We start from the raw sequence: 22,938 nt of genomic DNA on the forward strand, positions 1-22,938 counted from the left end.
AATGCATATTGGCTCTAGTATATGAAAGAAAAATGTAAGAAGTAATAATGACTACTCCCGAACCATCAAAAGATTACAGATGAAGTATCAATGAATTTAGGTAACAAATACTGAAAGTAATTTTTAATTGATAAAAGATTTGTGCAGTGCTTTGAAAGTCTATAGTGTGTAAAATATGACATTGGTGTATAAGCTTACATCCCTTCCCTCATGTAAATAATCCATCCGAAAACACAAACATGCTTGCAGAATTTTTTCAGGTTTAAATGCAGTCTTCAAATTGTATCCAGTTCTACTTTTTTTTTTTTTTTTTTTTTTTTTTTTAATATTCTAACTTTCTGAAGAAAAGAAAAATGCCTCTCCAGTTACTTATTGTATTCGTTTTAGGGGGTTTCAAGCTCGTTTTTATAAGGGAAATAGAACATAAGCAGAAAAAGCACATTTCCCCACCAGTAGCATGCAAGCAACGTGTGACTGAAGGCCAAAGAGTTTTATGAGTTGGGCCCAAATTTCATTATTAATTTTTCTTTAAATGCTTTGTTCTGGTTTGAATTAAACGTATGAAAATAAATGCAAATTTTATCTTAAAATCTCTCAAGTGAGGTAGTCCAGCAACTCAGCACTGTACAATGAGCATATGTAGTCATACATTTAAAAACTAAAGATTGAATGAGAAGTGAAATTATCAGAAATATCAGAAACAGATTTGATTTCTAGTACTCTACCACTGTAAGTTTCAACATCAGGATCTGGGTCTGGGAGAAGCTTGGGTTTCTCTGTGTACAAAATAGTGTTTTATCATGTTAATTTGTATTAAAACATTCAAATTAGAATCATTTGCTTAAATAAAATCTGTTGATGAGATTAGTATTAATTCCTTTTTCACACAGCATTGACCCCACACTTTTTAGGAAAAGAGTCTTAAATTACACACTCACAAATAAAGAATTTTGCAAAAGCTTAAACATATCAGAGATACTATCCAACTGAAACAACATCAATAACAATTGTATACGCAGTACCATAATTTTTATTTATATGTTAATACCTTAAAATGCTTATTTCTGTATTATCAAAAGGTTTCTTATTAACATGGAGGAAAAGTTATTGTAGGCCTACCAGTAGGCAAATCTAAATTGGTGACTACTGCGTGAAAAGCACAATGTATTGATAATACTTTAAGCTGGCAAATTTAGCGACTTGGACACCATAATCTTACTTTTAAGACTTAGGGACAGAATTGTTAAGCATAACCCTTACAAAATACTCTACTCTCACTGATGCATTCTCAGGAATCATCTGTGTTAAAGATCCTGAGATTCAGTGCTCAATACTTGCAATAAGGCTAAAGGTCACTTAATAAGGGTTGTTTTCTTTCCATACTTGAAACCTTTGTTTTACTTCAGGGATACATCAACATCTTTGATTAACCTATCTGCTGATTATTTGCAATGACAACTAGGTCAGCAAGCCAGCAGAGCTGCTATATACAACTAGTTGCTGAACAAGGTCTCGTTGCTTTGACATAATGCAGAATTTTATGATTGCAGCTTGGTACTCTTAACACTGGGCCTGTATTCATTGCTCTTTTTCCCAACGTTTTTTTTTGTAAAACTTTTATTTATTTTTTTATACTATTCTAACATCATCTGCAATTTTCCTCCACAATTGTGGAAAAAGTTCTTCAGTGTTCTCAGTTTTATTGATCACTATTTTTTGTCAATTTAGTGCTTTGATTAAATCTTTCATTGCATGTACTATAGAATTACTAATTCTGCTTCACAGCTTTTTTGCAGCGTTGCCAGTTATCAAGCCTCCTGCCATGGAAACACCCTGATAATCACTTTAATGCTGATAATTCCCATCCAAGACATTCCACTTATCTGCTTGCCCTTTCATTTAAAAGAGAGCAGCAATGCTTTAGCCTACCAAAGCTTCAAATAGATTCTTGAAATTATGGACTTGCTCACAGCTCTGACAATTTTAATGCTATTATGTTTCAATTCATCCACATGAAGTAGAAGGCAATAAAAATATCCAATCAATGTAGGTCATTTTTCTGCCCTCCTATGTTCAGACATACTGGCATGTATATCTGAACATTGAAAAAGATTTGTGAAATGCAGAAATAATTTCCTCTTTGGTAGATTGGAGTTAAGAAGCGTGATTCTGCTGCCAATGCTTAATGATCTAAAATGTTGTAATGCTAACTGCACTGATGAGAAGGCCCATGGAACAACCTTAACACCTCAATCACAACTGATCTTCTGGTAAAAGAAAAAGAAACTAATTTACTGGTAATGACCATCCATTTTACAGTCTATCTAGGTCCAGGGAGACAAGAAAATACATCACAGTTATGTCTTGATTAAATCTGCGCAAAGGAAAACAAGTTCAAATATTCTGAAGTACTTTTATCAGGCACTTCATTAGTCATTTCCAGGAGTGTGGCAATTTAAGTGAATTGTTGACATTTCTAGAAACAAAATTAAGTTGAGGAACTGGATGCTTTGAATCCAAAAGCTTCTGCTGTAGTACAGTTTTATATAATGCAAGAGAATAGTACATCCTATTCAAAGACATTTTAAATAGGGATAAAGTGTTATTATATAGTGTTATTATAAAGCATAACTAATAACTTGAGCTTTTGGGTAGTTATTAGCATCATTTTTAAGATGCTAATGGAAAAATGGAGACACACTGAGTAGTGGCTTATATAAGAAAATTTTATACTTCTTTAGCAATTCAGATGTATCTGAAGTATTTAAAAGGTCTACATGCTACTCCCTGATTTGGGGAGTAAACTGATCAAACTGATCAATTCATTTAATAACAGGAGCTATTCCTACTACAAATTTTTCAAACCAGTATTTTTTTATTTGTATTTTTATAATGTCTATCTTACTGTGTTGGGATAGCTCATGAGAAGATGCTTTTTTTTTTTTTTTTTTTTTTGTTGTTTTGTTTTGTTTTGTTTTGTTTTGTTTTGGAAAGCAGCATATTTTATACAAGCCACAGTAAACAGTGTAATGCAGTGAAATGAACACTCAAGGAAAGAGAAAGCTAAGAGCAATCCACTAACAGAAGCAGCAAACCATCTCAATCTGAGAACCCATTTAGGAAACGTGCAGTAGTACATAAACCTCAAAATCCATACAGTTTTGTGAAAAAAAAAACAAAAACAACAACAACAACAAAAAAGCAAAGTAGCAAGTAACATCTGGGGTTTGCCTTTTCAGAAATCAGCAATATCAGGATATAAACTCGTGTTAATTCGTAAAGATATGAGCAGTCTTAAATGACACTCTTCCCTGGCCTAACGTTGCCAGCTTTCAGGCTGCACAAATCAATTTAAAACAGACTAAAAGTGAAAAAATGTTATTTTTCCAATAGTATCTTAGAGGGAAAGATTGAGTGTTTATCTGATGCTTAGCTTTTTTTTTTTTCATTTTTTTTCTGTATCTTTGTAGACAACTGTCATCATATTGCAACAGATTCAACTATATAGTTCAGTGAACACCTCATTTGTATCTCTTCAGAAATTTCTATTAAGCTAATAAATAACACAACAAAAGGATACCTGTCTGGGAGAAAACACTGCTAAGAATCCTAAAAAGGTACATTTACAATATACAAGCAACAAAAGGGCTGCAGGAAACGTATCTATTGCAGACCTTTAAATCAACTCTGAAGGGGAAGCAGCAAAGTAAAATATATAATCTCAGTGGCAACACTCAGCACTGCAAGTAAGGAAGCTATTGTAATTTTATTTTATTTTTCTTAGATTGTGGACTGCCTCTAAATACGGACAATCTTTGACGATTCAAAGAGCAAGAGATCACCAATTATAGATATCCATTTAATATGAGAGATGACTTAGATAGAATCACCACATTTTTACTTAAGTTGACTTAATATTCCTGTTGGTAAAAAGCTAGCCTTTCACACTGTTCATATTTAAAGCGTTATGTTAGCTTCTAACAAAACAGCAGGTTATAATTCATCAATTATATGGATTTTTTTTTTTTCATCCATAGATAAGATATTACTGTAAATATGCGACTACACTAAAGAAGGTCAACATGATTTGGAAATAATGATGAAATCATAAATTGTCATGACTTTGAACAGAAAACAAAAACTACTCCAAGGAAAGGCAAACATTTTATTATTAATTACTTTATGGTGTTTATTTAGGAAGTATTTGTGTTTAATTTTTTAATTTTAAACTTTTTTATTATCATCATTATTAAACAAACCTCATGGTTGTGGTTTTGGAAGCTAATCTTAAATTACAGGTATGATTATCCTAAAAATGCTCAGGGTATTTCCTTGGGAAATACTACATGTTGGGCTTGTAAATATGCTGAACAAATAGATATTATATTTTCTATGCAGTAAAAAGCATCGCTGACCTTCTGAACACTTACTACCATGACTAGCGCAGAGAGATTCCACCCTGTTTTTGTACCAACACAAATCAAATCAGTGCTGCCACACTTGAATGCCTCACTGGAATTCCTTCTTACTGATCTACAGCTACAAAAAATAAACAAACATATATATCCATCCAAGACAGTAAAGGATTGAAATTTCTTGTCTTTGTGATTTTAAGTGAGAAACATCCACAAGCGTCAGCAAGGAAGACTCTTACTTGAAAGAAAAAAAGAGTCAACTAAAGCTCAACAAATTGTTTCATAACAACATTCCTTATAAAAGTATATAAATATAAAAAAAAAAAAAATCAAAGTATACGGTATTGTAGAAGCTAGTTAAATAATCTGACATACCTGAGGGAGAATTATGAGCTGAAGCCAAAGATTTGGATTTTGAATCTGAAAGTCGAGAAATGCTATTGGCTCGAGTTCTAGCAGAAACTTTACTACTATCTCCAGCTGATGTCAACCTGGCACCACTTCTGATAATAGCTTCTGGGGTACGAGATGAGGCAGTGCTTCTAGTTATTGTTGCTTCAGAATCACTACGTGCTGATAAAGAGCCAAGTCGAGTTCTGCGAGGTTGAGCAAGTAAGTCTATTCTGGAAATACTTCTCCTCCCTGAAGGAGGTTTTGATGTAGAACTTGTAGTGGACACTTCGGAAGCCACTGAAGCTTTATCAGCATCAGCAAGCTCACTATCTGAGGCTTCACCAAGCCGTGCTCTGCGCAAGAGAGAAGTCCTTGTAGGACGAGGTCTTGGAAGAGTAGTAGATTTACTAGATTGCCCAAGTGCAACAGGAGTGCTTTTCGATTTAGCTGACTTTCCTTCCATTTTGGAATGTAAAAGTTCATCTGCTGAGGCAAAAGGAACTCTTCCATGTGATTTGCCAGAGTAGGTTTCCTGGTCAGATGATAAGATATCAGAAATGGCGGAATGAGGTACACTAGATGTTTGGTCATCATCTGTCAAATCCACTGATGGTTGTCTCATTCTTCCACTGGATTGCACAGTTTTGCGAGCATCAGCTCTAGACCCACCATCTGAAGAACGACTTTTAGTTTTCTTTTCCATCTTTTCTCTGGCACTTGTTGCAGAAGATTTTAAAACATCCTTTGAAGGGGAACCAGAGGAACATCTATCTTTATATAAGGTTGTAAAGCTCTTCCGTTTCTGTGTGGATTTTCTTTCAGAGTCACCAGTAACGAGACTGATTGTGCTGGCTGTATCTACATCTGATTCTGGTGATATGGAATTATCTCTGTTATAGCTAGGAGTCTCAGGACCTTCATCAGTTTTATTTTCTTCACGGAGTTTAGCTTCAAGGAAAGCCATTACAGCTTCCGTGTCCTTTAAAATGAGCGTTGTATCTAGACTGGAATCAGTGTCCATTGAATCACTTCTGTCACGTGTCCTGTTTGCAGATGTTGAGGGGGCAACAGATCCACTTTGCTTATTAATATGAGGAATAAGTTCTATCGGTATATTTGTGCTAGGCTTATCTATAGTAAAGCTGCCTTGCCTCACTAATGGTTTTGAAGATTCCTTTTTTTCTCCTCCTGACGTTTTAGGACTTTGTCCTTTAATAGTTTCCTCATTTTTTCTTCTCTTTCCCTCATTCTGTGCCAACTTCACTTCTGTTTTATCAGTAACATGTCCAGAAGCTTTGTCTTGATTATCTGAAGTTTTGTGTGACACAGCAGTCTCCTCCCTACCCTTCTCAACTTGATTTGTAGCAGGTTTTGTAGAAGATAGTTTTGAGGGTGTCCAGTGTCCTTGCTCCTTTCGTTCTTGTTGAATTTTTGCTAAAGCTTGTTTCACTACAGAAGTTTCTCTGCCAGTTTCAGCTCTCTCTTTACTGGAGCTAGGGAAAGAAAAAACTTTTTCTCCTGTAGCTTTTGGTGAAAGACCATTCACTGTTCTGCCTGACTTAGCTATACTTCTGCTGTCAGCATCTGAGGCACGAGCTGGAGTTTCTTTCTCCTGAAGTTCAGTGTCTTGCTTTTCACCTATTTCTGATCTCTGATGAGATGTAGCTTTTGTTCTGGAGCCTTCACTCACTTTCTCCTCTTTGGGAAGCTGTGGAAGCGTCCTCCTTTTTCGCTCACCTTGGCTGGTCACAGAAGTTGCTGAACCAGCGCTTCTGATGGAAATACCAGACTCGCTGATGTCTGTGTCTGAAAATGAGAAAGAAAAAACAGCTAAGAAACCATTCAATAGCAAGCTAAACACAAACATTAAATTATTAAGATTGCATAACACTAATCCAGCAACATAAAACAGAATTGCGAAAAGTCATTGGAATATAAAAATGTCATTTGCCCACTTATCTATTCCATAGTAGGATGAATTATATTTAGGTAAACATATGTTATACAAGGTGGAACAAGCTCTCAGGTGATGGAGATTTGACTATTCTTATAAGCTTTTTGAGTAGGTAACTCTTCAAATAATTTTCCAGCTTAGCACTTGTCCTATTCTCATTAGGCATAATTTCATCTTATGGGTAACAGTGGAAACATTCTTATTATTACAGAGTGGAAACTGTGAATTACATTAACTACTTCCTAAACTATAATCAATAAGTTGAACATAATTGGCTCTATTATTTCATTTCACTTTGTAACAAAAACGGAATAAAATCATGTATGTTAACACAATTTTAGAACAGGTATCTCCTGATTAAAGGCGTCAGATATATAAAAAGATATTTCTGTATTACTAGAACTACAATATTAGGAGTGCCATACAAAAGAACAGTTTATTCAACACAACGTCATTACAACCTAATCCAACATTGCTGATACACTGCATGTGTCTACCAAAACAATTTCTAAAAGGTAGCAAGGGAATTACTACAATGAACCATTTGTGGTTTGTCAGAGACCTGATCAGGTCAGAAAAAGCCATCTTTCTTCTCAGTGTTCTTTCTAAAAATGTCATGTTGCAGGAAAATGGAAGGAGTCATTGCAGAAGCAGGGTAAGAATGCAAAGACAAAACAACATTTTTCCTCTTCTGATGCTTCAAACTGACATGGTTTCTTCCCAAAGATGGAAAATCTTGATTGTGATCACCTGGTTGTCTGTTATCTTGGGCTAATTACTACCTTCCTGATACTCTGTATGTATACTGTGAAAGGGAATGCTTTATAAACATGTATGTCATTGCTGCAGAGGGTATAAACTATTTTTTCCTGCTTCATTCTAATTTCAGTATCTGTGTAGCATATGGTCTCTCATATATAAAGGAAAGTTTTCAGAAATATGTAGAATTTGAGCTATGTGAGAAGCTCTCCTTGAAAACAAACTTTTTGCCAGCAAAGTACACCAACACCGTATGTATTAACCTGTTTTTACACTCTAGGTTTAAATAGGTACATGATGTATCACAGTTACATCAGGGCACAATTACAACAGGAACAGGAAAGCCAGTTTTACATCCCTAAACAGAGTCAGCACCACATTTCAAAGTTCCTGAATCGACTAAGACCCTCTCCTTTCTACTCGCTTGCTCCACAGCTGCTTGTCTCACCAAGGGGTTGCAGGCCATCCCTGCAAAACCACCGCTCAAGGACCACTGAAGAGTAGCTTTCAGTATTGAAAAGCCCTATGCATGAAGAAATTACTGTGGTTGCTGCTGTGCAGAGAGCAGAAAATATGTTTTTAATCCAACCAGAACATACAGCATGTCCTCTATATACACATATATATGTACATACAGGAAAATATATATAACACCAATAGAGTAAATAAAGTATATAGGTATAAAAAGCATCAGAAGAAAAACATCGCTTTGATCAAATTCTTAGTGGATAGGGAATGCTCTTCTGAAGAAAATATAGGCATCTAAGCCAACTAAAGATTTTGCAAACTGTTCTTTGGACATGTATATCAAATAGTATTTTCATTACATCTTAGGTGCTTGAATGTCTGTTTAAATTTCACCCTAAGTACTTCAGAATTCTTGCAGTATGGGTATGCACTACACAGTTGTTGCTTCCCTTACAATAAAGTTCTAATAATGGCAAAAAAAAAAAAAAAAAAAAAAAAAAAAAAAAGCATTCATCCCTCCAAAGATCCTGTTTAGAATCCCATCTGAAACTGACAATTTAAACAAATCCAAAGAACAAGTGAGACCCAAACCTGTTGGTTAACCACCCAAAGGATGAGTTATCAATACATAAAACTAGATTCGTTTTGGAGAAATTCCCAATAATATTTGTGTTTCACTTTTTTTTTTTTTTTTTAATTTACTGTTACTAATTTAACTTTAAGTTACTAAGTTACTAATTTAACTTTAGAATTAAAATTAATTTCCTTTCTCTTCCTTTCATTCTGGCAGAATAATACACAGAATTGAAAGCTAACTTTTTTGTGAAGAAGCTGTTTTTTTTTTTCCAGTACAGAAAAAATTTACAGATAAGATAAAGAACACAGAAAGTATCTGAATTCATTTACTAGTTTTATCTAAAATCTGAGGGCAATGAAGTAAATCTATGACAAAACCACTTAGGAAATGCATCCATTAGTTACAACTAAATTAAGATGTTCCAGGACAAATAGAAGAAATTTGAAAGAAAAAAAAATCATTACAGGATTCAAGATTGAGTTGCTCAGACAAGGGTTCAGTTCTCATAATGCAGGTGAGAAACAGTGTTAGCTATCTGCACTGACCAAGAAACGTATAATTTGGACAGAAAAACATGAATGTGAAACTGCTTTTTTGCCTAAAAAAAAAAATCCCCAAACTATTTGTTTATTTATTAATGTCACATAGAAGCAATAAATGTTTTGGAGAAATCTCTGCTGCTACAGTTTTACACTTGTTCGAGGACCCAAGGAGAAGGGTGCTTGTGCTGGGAAACAAAAAACAAAACAGGAAACTGAGTAACAAGCTTAAGTTTGTTCTGCAGAAGGTCTGACTGCTGGGCAGAATGCTGAGACCAGGTTTCCAGACTAAGCAGGGAGAGAATCACAGGATTCCACTATTCCACTCTGGAAGCTTTACATAATGGCTTGGTTTTATCAGTAGAAAATGCATTCTTCTGAGAAACTAAAAAGTCAAAGATATAACTTGCTCTGAAATTTAACAGACAGTGTATTCTTGAAAATCTGAACAAAGCCAGCAGCTATAACAAAAAAATAGGGAACGCATATTATATTTCTGAATTTAACTTTGTAGAAAAAAATATTAACTAAAAAGATGCTTAGAACCATAGAAAAAATAATTTATTCTACTCACCAATGTCTAACAAGAGGTTATTGGACACGTTCTGTAGATGGCAGTGTATCTTCCAAAGTGGTGTACACAGAAAAGCACTCTGCACTTTTAAAGTACACTTTTTCCCTAATTAAAATGTTTTAAAACTTTGTTGTAAATTTCAATGTCAACTGGAGTAAGAGGAAAGGCTGGAGTTGCAGGGCACAAATCTCTCTCCAGCAGGTAGAGTTATAATTGGTAAATTTTTGGTCACTAAGCAGCATATCACTTTTGGAATATGGAACATTCATTGAGATGACCTCCTTTTGCAGTTACCAGTCAATTTTGCAACAAAGAGCCACATTAACTCACATAATTTACAGAAGACAATTGAGGAACTACTTTGCAAGATTTATTAAATTCTACCTCAATATGCAAATACCAGTATTAAAATTCCACTAAATTACCATTTCTAGGCTGAAACTGAGAGGAAGAAAACAGAAGGTAAGTAACATAAGCAACTGCTTCACAGTCAAGAGTGCAGACCCTAAAGAACATACTACTTAAAGTCACAAATTTCCATAGCTTAACTAAGGACAGACAGTTGTTCATTGCTGGAGATAAAGTATGTTTTCTATGTTTCCAAGATCAGGAAGTACACTGCTACTACTCAGCTAACTAATAACTGAATAACGAGTTTCAGGTTAGACCGTTTAATATTAAAATTAAAATCCTGTTTTGAACTTGGGCATTACTGAAAAAGATGTAAAGAAAGAAACATACTATGCAGACCAAATCAAATCTCATTCAAGTGAAAGTTTCTTTTATATCACACACTTTTTTTTTTTAGTAACATTCAGTTTAATTTTGACACTCTTCTGACACATCAAAAACACAATCACTGAGCTTGTTTTTCTGTTGCTTCTTCTCAAAGACATGGAAGAATTTCAGGTGAAGATAATGTGCAAAGAGTAATAAAGTTACTTGTTTATGTACATTACTACTTTTTTCCCCTTTCAGAGGCTTCTTCATCAGATATTATGACAACAAGAACTGCTTTTAGTACCGTTTTCTAGTGGAGCAGGCACAGGTGACTCCAATCTGATGTCATCGTGATCATGACGCGTGTGATTGGCAGCCAAACTGGCCCACTGTGATACCCAACGTTTACGTCCAGGGGCAGGAGAACCTTCCTAAGGAAGATAAAGCAGAAGAAAAATTACTTATAGATTAAAAGCATGCTCTCGTTACAGGTTTTCCTGTAATAGAAGTGTTAGACACTTTTCTTGGAGGAAGTTGAAAAAGGAGTTTACTTCAATAAATTTTAGTTATCAGTTCTATAATGGCAACATACATGTAAGTGACTCTATATAGACACAGAATCAGTACAGAATAAGCAGCATTTCCTAGTGCAATGAACTTTTAATCAGAACCCATAGGAAATACATTAGAACACTTGTCTCCTTCAAAACAGAAGAGCAGGAGAGAAACATGGTAAGTGTGTGCACAAGAATTAAGAACGTGCTTCAGGAAGATAAGAAAGTGACATTTTACTAGCTTAAAAGACACTTTTGTCCAAATACAATATTGTATTTACTTCTTTCGGGAAAGACTACCTCAAGGACTGAAAGAATAAAATAATTTGTGATGGAAAGTAAAGGAAGATCAGATCACTTGTTTGGCCTAAATGACAAAAGAAGCAAAGATTAGTTTTATATCATCCTACTGGATCATTATCTGATTGTTTTGTTTTTTTGTAGCTGACCTGAAAAGGAAATTGATTTGATATCCTGAAGGGAAAGCCTTTTGAAACTTTGTTCCATTTAAAAGAAGAAACACAGAAAGCAAAACAGCTGCTTATGCTGTATCCTTATAGTACAAAAAACTTTTTTTTCCCCAAACCAGATTTCTAAATATAATGCAATATTCCTGTTTTATCCGATATACTATAGTTTTGCTTGCTTACTTCCCTAAAAGAAGACAGCAGACAACTATGGCTGTATGTATATGTATGTACACATGCACATATGTGGTCTGTACACTACTGAAAGCTTTATAGGAGTTTAGTTGGTCAACCTTATTGGAATCAAAACACAAAATTCTGCAAATAAGAGAAGTCACTGATAGCAGCTCCATAAGTTACATAACTATAGACAAGTAAAACAAGAAATTACAGTTCAAGATCAATAAGAGAGATGTGAAGGACATGAAAATACGAGTAACTTGCTTCATAAGAAAATTTGCAGGTGCTATTGCAAAGGTTAGATGGAGCTCTGCTGCCTGTTCAGATCTTGGCATTTATATTCAAAATGTTGATTTTTGCCTAATTCATTGGCCACTCTGGGATTCCACTCTTTGATCAGGAACCAATTCTTCATATTTTATAAAATTTATTTAGCAGAAATGGAATGGTGAAAAATGTCGTCTAGTGTATGAGGGCTTCTTTCAAATTAAAAGTAACTTAGACATCAAATGTCTAAGCAAACTTGAAGTTATGGTCTTGAATGTCTCTTAATTATATGGATGACCCTAATTAATGAAAACAAAAGCATCATGAATCTATTTCAGAATGTTATGAATGAAGCATGTACAGACCGATCAAATCATCAACTACTGTGTCCACATGCTAAATTAATCTTATAATAAAAATGTTACAAAATAAAAATCTTAATAACAGGAAAGTAGGGCAATTCAATGTTTCTGTTATTTATGGGCATTTCTGAACACAATGTAAGGAAAGAGTGCCAGAATGAATCATATTATTAAAAAAAAAAAAAAAAAAAGGCAAAAATGTGCAGCATTTATGTATTGACAACAAAAACCATTGCCAGTGCTGATGCTTCATTTTTCTTTCATGTCTAAATTTTGTCTACTCTATTTTCTTGTCCCTACTAGCAAACATCCATCTTTAATAAAGCAAATAATTGCAGCCTAAAGTAAATATGATAGCAGTCCCAATTATCTTTGCTACAGAAAATCCTAATTCTTTGTGTACCATCTAACCAATTCCATACAGATACGATTTCTGACACATAATCAGCAATCTGAATTCCACTTTGCAGTGAAGTACAAAGATTTTGTGAATTAATTGTAATTACCCTGCCAAAAAACCTTTTCTACACAGCAGTGGATGCCAATGTGTTTTATCAACTCTCTGTATATACAAGCACAAACAACAAAGCTATCAAGTTTCTTTTAACAGTAGTTTAAGCATGGAGATTTTAGTACTTTACTAAAGTTACAAAATGGTTTTTATTAAATCTAATATGCAACACTATAATAAAGCTTAACTCCGAACAGATTAATATCCAAATGTGAAAGCTTTATAAAACATTTAGGGTAACAGAATGTGACCTTTATTTATTTTCCTCTACTGTTTCATGTGCTTGCATCTTGCAGGCTTTCCATAAGCAATCCTCCAAATCTTCTCTTGTATAAAAAGAGGAGTTTCCTAGTTTTTTAGGCTTACTGCCAGGCTTACGTAAGAGACACCAGCATTTTAATGTTGCATTGCATCTGCTTTCCTTTATGTTTATCATATATTCAAAATGAATTTGAGAAACACATCCACAGAAAAAATACCCATGGATTTCTGTAGATAAATTTTGCAGCCTGAAGATTCAGAGCTTTAGGTTCTACATCTGAAAAAAGCCACAGCACATGCAAATGACACCTGAAAGCCTCTCCAATACTTGGCATTTCACAGCACAATAATAGTAACTTTAAATAAATTTCAACAAACAGAATCAAAGTCTTTTAAGACACACATTCCAATCGTCTCATGTTGTAAGAATCAGACTATGCCATCCTTTCATGAATTTAAGTGCCATTGTGAAAGCAGTCTTCTGGCTTCTCCCCTTTCCATCCCTGTTTCTGAACCACATTCCTCCAGCAGTGGTAATCTTTTTTTTTTCTTTCAGATCTTCGTACTCACTCTATTTATACCAATGTTTCCACATTTGCTTACAGAACAACACTGACATCTATCTCAAATATTTCTTTTTTTTCATTCTATCGCATTTACTTCCCTAACACAGCAAACCCCACATCATACCCATGTCAGCTTCTGCTTTGCTATAGTAAATAAATTAAATGGTATCAAGCTCTTGTAAAGCAAGTCTCCATTCACTTAATCATCTGAGCACACCTCTCTGTAGTTTAGAATTCACCCTTCTTAAACAAGAATGGTAACAAAGCTCACGCCAATATTTCAGTTTCACCACCACTTCCCATCAGAGACAACACTTCCCATTTCTACTGGCAATATATTGCCCAGTGCATCCAAGAGTCATGTTTGCCTTTTCACAGCCATTGGACCTTGGTGACACAATCATCCTACGTTCTAAGTTCATAGCATCTAAGTTCAAACAAAAAAACAAGCATCAAACTTCAGACTCAATGGTTTCTCTATGAAAGGATAGGAAATTTGTGTAATAAGATCAGACAACAAAAGGGCATAGAGCCTCTAAATACGTGTGCCGCTCTCTGCTTCTAAGGAGCAATACAAGTATTTACATGAATAAAGTTATTCAGTATTCACAATGTCAGCACTATTATTTACTTTAATCTTCAGTGACAAAGACATGAAGTAGGCATTCAAAACAAAAAAAGGAGCATTGTCAGCAATGGCATTGATGACCCTGCAGACACAGAAAAATAAAAGAGGTATGTCCTTAATGAGCACATCAAAAATGATATTGATAAATCATGTACATGATTTAAGAACTGTGGTTAGCATATAGTCACTGAAAATTAAATGAAAGTTGGATGGATAAATCATAACCCTACTTCTCTTTGTTCTCTATCATATTTAATATTTTTTCTTAAACCACACTTACCTTGGTTTGCAAGTGGCAGCTCATAATATAGAAAAAAAAATTAAATATTTTACATACATGGATTTAGTATTGTTAATGCTTATTTTTGATGCTTATAACCATTGAAAAGGCAAGAAACAGAGCATGCAAGCTCAATCCAATTGTGTCAGACATTTATTCTGCATTTCATCTAGTCTCATGACTCCTTCAAAGTACCAAAGCTTGTCATACCAAAGGAAAAAGGGAGAATTTCTTTATAAGAAAAGCAAATTGTATTCCCTTCAAAGCAAGTTATTTACAATGTGCCTTCTAAAGTGAATATATTTAAACTCAGGATAATCTTTCAACCCCAAAATGATTTTATAAATCCTCATAATTTCCCAAGCCATCTTTTTCATCTTCCAGAACTGAATACTCTTTAACTTTTAACCCCTTCTTCTATGTCAAACATGTTCTGATTTCATCTCATTCTTCTAAATCATCTATAGGTGCAACTGTCATAGGCAGATGCACCAAGACCTCCCCACAGCCTGGGACACTGAGCTACCCCAAGGTTACCTGATTATTTAGGCAAAATCTTCAATAAGGTTTATTCACTTAGGATCTGCAGCTCACTAATACAGTAAGACTTCCAAAAAGCACAAGTGAAAAAGCTCACGTATAACAAGAATACGATGCTCATGTATTTTGCAAATCAAACACACCTGCCTCTCCCTTTCCTAATAATAAAACAAACAATCTGTTTTGGTTAAAAAATAAATAAATAAAAGTTTAAATATTACAACCTTCTCTCCAGTTGAACCAATAGTTATCCTCATTACTATTACCCTACTACAAAATTATGAAACACACCTCTTTTTCTGAACTAGCTTCTCTTTTACTTCCACATATGTATTAACTTACTTCTATTTTTAAGTTTCTCTAGTAAGCTTTTTACCAACCTTCATTTACCCTCATCTCTTTCTACATTAATTCATGCTATATCCATGTTGTTTCATCTCCTTTACTTACAGAGCAATTACCATTTTTCCCCTGCTATGCCTCATAATAATCCTATAAATTATGACTACGCTAAGATAACCCACTCTTTTCCCAATAAAAGAAGAAAGATTATGTATTCAGCAAAGCATCCATAGTAATAAAAAGGGACCATTTTTGTAATTTCAACTTAATTCAAAGGGAGCGTTCATATGCCATTGCCAGAAGGGTTCTTAAACCTGTCCTATGATTGCAGAAGTCCCGGTCTTCTCAAATCAACCTGTTATTTGTAAAGTATGATACCTGGAAAGCTCAATCATGGTCATAAAGTAAATCATATATTCTTCTGCTGTTATAAATAGGAAAAAAATACAGAAATGGAAACAAATCAGTACTTTTGATAATCTTGAAAACTCACAAGGCACAAAAGAGCTGAATGCTGCAAAAGGCATGAAAAAGAGTAAAACTGCACTTACAGATTCATTCAAAGAAGCAAGGTACAGTAACCTTAGAAAAATGACTCAAAGACACTAATCTAGATACACTGACTTATTTAGTGTATCAGGGCTGCACAGTAGCCCAAATACAAAAATGACAATGTACACTTTTTCTATGAAAAGCAGTCTTCTAGATACCAAAACCAATACATTTGCATGGCAGGCAGACCGTCGTACTTTAAGCTTTTGATGTCTTCCAGAAAAATTGCTTATTTATAAAGTTTGTTAATTTACAAGATGGTATTTCAGCGTCAATTTGCCATGGCAAGCAGAATAAATGTGATGTGCTTCGTTATCAGATTTAATTCTGCTCCAGTCTGAGCCTGTTCTATTTCTAACACATTTTAAGCTATCTTTTATCCATCACCATGATATCAGAATGTCTCCCAGGATTTCAATATGCAATATGATTAACATCTAGCTCATTTGCATATTTTGAGTCATATACAAAGAACAGACATTTTCCTTTGCCTAATCTTTTATCAACTGATTTAATTATACTGCTTCTGAGGCAACTAACATAAGTGATTTCTCATGAGTGGCATCTCACTTGAGAAACAAAACCCTGAATTTAAAAACCTCTGGCTTCGTTAAAAAAATAACCTGAAATGTATTTTTTTTTCCCTAGCTGGCTTTGTATCACACATTAAATGCATATACCTTATTTCTGAATTTTAATATAGTTACTTGCTTTGGGCTATAAAACATAACCAGCTTTTCCTCAGTTCCACTGTATAAACTACAAGAAACATATACTGTGCAAATGTGTGTTGCAAAGGCAATGTTGCAACAAAATTCTTGCTACATTTCCCAAACACTGGTATTAGTGCACATGGAAAAGTAGCAAAGTTTAAACTTTTCCCAATTTTACTTGCCTCTCTTTGACATAGAGATTTCAATAATGCAATAAAGGACTAAGAAAAATAAAGAACGTAGAGACCTGAGCTAGTATTTTCCAGGCAAGGTTTTGTTTGCTCTTTAACACTTATTTTTCAATTATTAGTGCTCTCTCATCGGAAGAAAAAAGAAGACCATCAAAAGTTAAATTCTACCTCTGTGTCAAGAAATCCAGTTGTACTCAGTGGTCTTTTTTCTTCCAGCACTACTGTAGCAGAATTTATAGCCCAATCTTTTACTAAATCTTTCTGGTTCTCGTTGATAACAGGCCTATTATAATCCTGGCTGTCATCCACTCCAAATACCTGAAAATGAAACAAACCATTACACACATTAACCCAATACCATCCTGATACAATGTTCAATGTTAATGGATGGATGGTGGCATGCTGGATAGTGAGTTCAAGTACTTTTTGTTGTATTATGTTTATCTGACATCTTTATGAAATCTACAGATTAAATAGAAAAAATAGCTACTGCAATTTAAAAAAGAACAGAAATTTATGTCAACACTGACAATTCAAGGATCTGCTATCTGGAATGGTCACATATGAAAAAATGACACTGATGAAAGAAACAAACAGTGAAACCAAAATTATTACAAAAATCATCATGAATCCACTTCCCAGTCAAGGAAAAAAATCAAAAACTAAACCCACCACATTTTCAGAATTTTGTTATTATCTAGTGAAAACAAGAAATGTAAATGCTTAGCTTATATTTACCACTAATACGCTCATTAATTTATTTCTTTAATACAAACAAGATTTCAATTTTTCACTTCTCAGGAACTTAGCATACATCAGAAGTTCACCAGATCTCACAATGTACAAGAATCTCATTCAGATGTGCCTTGGTATGTGTCATCTACTTTATTGTTTCTGACTGATGCTTATAGCATCCGTTATATATATCCATGATATCCCTGCTTATAGTATACAGTTTGTGAGAAATAATTTTCCCATGACATTCAAAACCATAGGTTATAGAGAAAAATACTAAAAAACATTAGGTATGTTTGAGCTATTAACAAGATAATGTAGTGAAAGGGAGTTAAGCAGGACAACCAGCCAGTATACTTTCTGTCCAATTTATTGAGTCATTAAGGAGTATCAATTGCTTTCAGAATTTACATATATTTCAAAGATATTTAACAGAATATTTTTTACCTTGGAAATACACCTACCATTTATAAAATTTACATTAAAACTGGCTGCTAGAAAGAAGCTATAATATCGGGTTAATTTTAAAGAAGAAGTGGAAATGACTTTCACATGTGTTATGCCCATCAAAAAAAAAAAAAAAAAAAGTACTAGTACAAAAGAGAAAGAGCTACAGAATTAATTTTTTCCCAAAAAAAACGGTTTTGTAATTCAGTTTTGCACAGTAAAGCTAGAGGCCTAGTTTATTAAAATCCCCCACAATGTTTGTGTATTTTAAAGGGATTCACCACTAGATGGCCACAAACCACAATGTTTGTTAATGTCTAAGAAGCAGAGGAAAGAAAAAAAAAAAAAAAAAAAAGCACCCAATGATTCTGCTCCTGTTAATACTCCCCAAATTTAATAAAAAAATTAAATCATGTCTAGGTGTTCTTACGCATGAGTTGCTTGAGAGTATTTTATAAATATTTATTCCTTAGAAAAAGTGTAACAGAACATAAAACTCCTCTCTGTAAAGATATACTTCTGATTTGTACAGTTGCAGCAACTTTTGAAGATAGGAACAAACCAGTTGTCATCCAGTGCCTCCTTTCTTTGAATATATTGGTACTTTGCAGCTTTTTCCTTGTTTAATATAGTTCTACTGTCTAGAGTTTTCTACGCTCTTAAATTAAATGAAATTCTAATTTTATTACCTAAGCATCTGAAGGAAAATATGAATTCAAACTTCCATAGCTACAGGAATCAGGACTACAGATGTAAAATGTTGCTTACAAAACTCTTAATATTAGCTGGTGGCACACTCATTTACTATGCTGAATTTCTTTACTTGTATCACAAACATAACCTAGGTTTCTTTCATTCAGTTACCTCTTCTACTCTTGAAGCCTTTTTTTAAGCAATTTTTAGTTTTCTTCTTCCATTATTAAAATTACAGCAAAAGCAAATTTGAACGTTGTCTTTTTTTTTCTTCTGTGAAAGGCGGTATTTGCAACAATAAGATCCAAGTAACAAATTTACCTCCTAATACTACTTCCAATGCACCCTCCATAAACAAAGTGGGGATATTAAAAAACTAAAAAGAACATAAAAAATAATAATTTAATAACTTATTAAAAAACATATTAAAAATATAAAAATAACTTCTACTTAATGCTTCACAAAATTCAGAACATTCCAGACACACCAGAAAATGAATACTGTCAGAATTTCAGGATTAACCAATCCACTTACAATATCTACCGAATAATGAAAATATACCCTCAGCATAAACAGCCATGGAATAATCTAAAGGCTCGTGCTGGAAACTGTATTGCTTCCATCTAGAAAAAATGTTACTTGTACTCAACTGGTTGCTGTTGTAAGGTTTGCGTTTGGGTGTTGTGACTGAAGCCTCAACAGATAAAAGCCTCTATCCTCCTAAAGAGACTGAAAAACATTCTTCAAGATTGCCATTTCTTCAGAGCTTTCTGTTCTGTAAGTAACTTCTTGATTTCAAAGGAGATAACTTAACTACCACTGAAAAAAAAAAAAAGCCAGAGGAAATGCTGGTGACACCTACCTTTGCATCTCTCCGCTATTTATACGAAAAGAGTGAAGTTTCTTTCTGCAAAGCTTGCATTTGTCAGAAACAGCAGCCATAGCTTAAACAAGAGGCAACTACCATCTCTATTTTGATCAATTGTGTTTTTGAGAAGAAAAAATGAAGCCAGATTACAAGATGCAGGTTTGGACATGGCTGAGTTGTTTGAAAACTAAGAAGGATTATTGTTATTATATTTTTTTAATTAAATTTGCAAAAATAGGTAAAGAGAGTTTTGACATTTGTTTATGACTTCGAAAACTTTCCCAACCATCTCAAATCACAGGTATCCAAGCACGCTGCCGGTCAGTGAAAAAACAGGTTTGCTAAGTCTTTGTTTGTGTGTTTTTCATCACTGCAAACAATAAAACTTCCATAAAATCATGATTTTGCTTTTTTTCTGGAGAACACCAGGGGGATAGAGAGTAGTGTGTTGTTTTGTTTTTGTTTGTTTGTTTTTTTAAATTTAGGTAGTTGTAAGTCACACAAACAAAGCAATTCCTGTAAGTTTATTTAAGATATTAATACTGTTTTTAAACATGTCTTTTCAAAATGAAACTATAAACTCACCGAAGAAGCTAACTCAAAAGTTAAAGGTTTCTGGCCTGCTCTAGTCTATTATTGTTCATTTTTATGGAATGGTATTTTAGCAGAAAGACTAGTTTATTTTATCATGAAAGCTGTAAATTTCATAAAGTTACAAAACAGAAAATGGGATCATAGTTTTCCCAGAAAGCTTGAAATATGACCAATGGGGGAAAAATCTAGACACTGCCAAAATCTGCAGCATTATTTGGGGTTGCTACAGCATCTCCACCACCCGGCTGTAATGGTGGAACTGTCAGAAACATTGTGTAAGCTGTGGTGGTGGGGTTTATAAATAACAACTTAATTGTTAAGAAGCATGAAACAATTTCTATTGCAAACCAGAACATTTAGAATGGCAGGGGAACAACAACATTTGTACATGAAGTCAAGCCTCGTTTATGAAACATAGTCGAAATAATGTTGTTTAGCCTCAAATTCAAATGGCCTGTACACAAATGGAATAACATGTGATAGAGGGACTGCATCTGGTTTTGGTTCCCCAGTAGAAGAGAGACATGAACAAACTGGAGAGAGCTCAGTGGGTCAAGCGGTCAAGACTGGAGCACTTGCCCTATGGAAAGAGTCTGGGCAAGCTGGGCTCAGGGAAGGCTTTGGGGGTGCCTAAAAGCAGCCCCCCTGTACCTCCGGGAAGGGCATCTGGGTGACACAGCCAGGCTCTTCACAGTGGTGTGCAGCAGGAGGACAAGGGACAATGTGCACAAGGTCCCCCCTCAGCCTCCTCTTCTCCAGGCTGAACAGGCCAAGTGACCTCAGCCGCTCCTCATACGTCTTCCCCTCTAGGCCCTTCACCATCTTTGTAGCCCTTCTCTGGACACTCTCCAACAGTTTAATGTCCTTTTTGTACTGTGGTGCCCAGAACTGCACACAGTACTCGAGGTGAGGCTGCACCAGTGCAGAATAGAGGTGGACAACCCCTTCCCTCGACTGACTAGCAATGCTGTGCTTGATGCACACCCCAGGGTATGGTTTCCTGGCTGCCAGGGAATGCTGCTGGTTCATATTCAGCTTGCTATCAACCACAACCCCCAGATCCCTCTTTACCTGTTCTGGACAGTAATGCCACAACGTCCAGATGTATAACAACAGACATATAACAAAGTCTTCCACGTCAACAGGAAAAATGGCAGTTCTTGAAACATACTTTTGAATTTGAAACCAACAAATGGTAAATTCTCCAGACGTGTCCCTGTGATAATCCATTAACATCCTGTGCTTCTCCCAGCAAAACAAAGGGACAAAACAGCAAGCTAAAAATATAGCAAGTCCCTGAGCATCATGTTTTTACTTGCTGGAACACAAACCCAGACTGACAAGTACAGAGATGAACTACTGATGGCAAAGTAGTTGTACCTTGAAGTGGATATTGATAATTCCATCAATTTAACTTAGCAACAGTTTCACAATATTATAACTTAGAATATAACTTTACCAACATAAACCAGTCATTTAAAAACAAACAAAAAAAACCTTTATCCAGTAATAAAAAAAGAGGCAACAAAATCTATGTAACACAAAACAACCAAGACAGTCCTTGCAAGAAGTACTGGCACATTTCGGGGGGATAGCGTGAGTTACAGGACCAACTCTGAGCACATGCCTCGTCCTATTCTACAGGGGCTTATTTTGGAGAAAGGAGAGTACTCTCTCCTTGAATGCCATGCGCGTTTTCCTGTGAAAGCAGCTCACAACACAGAACAGCTTTAGTGATCAGTTACTGGTCTTACTCACTTCTTCACCCCTCAATAGATGAGTTAATGTTATATTACACAGATAAACTGTTATAGGTCAGTATAATGACTTTAGCAGTAATTAACAAAAGTGATGACTCTTTGAAACCATTTTCATTATTGATATGTGAGAACTTCTAGAAATTAAAAGTAAAAACCAGTCAGAAAAGTTAGAGGCAACATGAATAATTCTTCTGAATCACAAGGAAGAAAATGGAATAGCTAAAAAAAAATACTCGACATTTTCTTAATATGCTTCTAATAAACTTCTAAGTACTTGATTAAGAATCTTCTCCGGTTTTATCTTGTATCTTTCTATCTCATATCTTGTGTCTCATTTGCATGCATTTTAGAGTTCCTAATGTCAGGACATTATAGTTTCTTTTTCAATTTCAGGATATTAACTTTAAAACATTTCACAGTTCATGAAAATCACACTGCAGATGTAGAATACTGTAATTACTCAGTACTTTATGTCCACTCTTCTAGTTCACCATCCAAATCGTTACTGAAGACAGAGATACAGATGGAGAAAAGGTCTTATGTGTGACTCTTAATAAGTTCACTCAGTTTATAGCAAATGAGGCATACTGGAATAGGGATTCAATTGTTCTACTAACATACTCTCTAAAGTTTTTCTTCATAGATTTACTGCAGTAGTCCTGATAAAGGATATACAGAAAGTAACAGTATTATTAAGAAAACAGAAAGACAAATTATTAGGATAATAGTTACAATTCAGAGAGCCATAACTAGGAACCTATCCCATTAATAATGATATTTGTAAACCAGAAGTACATGAAAATTTTCCCCTCTTTCAGTTTGGACCTTAACTACAGTTAAATATATGTTTTGGAGAGGTATTTGAAAAGAAAGTAATTGATATGCTATTCATTTCAGTGCAGGCAGTCTGCACACAAGGAATAGAGCAAAATCACAACACAAAAGGTGTATAAAAGAGAATTCAATGATGAAAAGGGCAAATTGAATCAAAGCAGAAGGCTGGTTTAGGGACACGGGGCTATGTTGCA

The 22,938-nt window shown here is 34.6% G+C and overlaps 1 protein-coding gene across 4 annotated transcripts in view; it reads right to left on the reverse strand.

Moving 5' to 3' along the window:
- CEP170 (centrosomal protein 170) overlaps nt 1-22,938 on the reverse strand; it is a 101,445-nt gene that overhangs the window by 20,036 nt on the left and 58,471 nt on the right. For all 4 annotated transcript variants that reach the window (XM_084284845.1, XM_084284846.1, XM_084284844.1 and 1 more), the window contains 2 exons: nt 10,704-10,830; nt 4,791-6,614 (listed from right to left, as the gene is read on the reverse strand). In XM_084284845.1, coding sequence (XP_084140971.1) covers nt 4,791-6,614; nt 10,704-10,830 — 1,951 coding nt within the window. The remainder of the gene's footprint in view (nt 1-4,790; nt 6,615-10,703; nt 10,831-22,938) is intronic.

This window comes from Netta rufina, assembly GCF_964035555.1.
Source record: "Netta rufina genome assembly, chromosome: 3".
NCBI classification, from domain to species: Eukaryota; Metazoa; Chordata; class Aves; order Anseriformes; family Anatidae; genus Netta; species Netta rufina.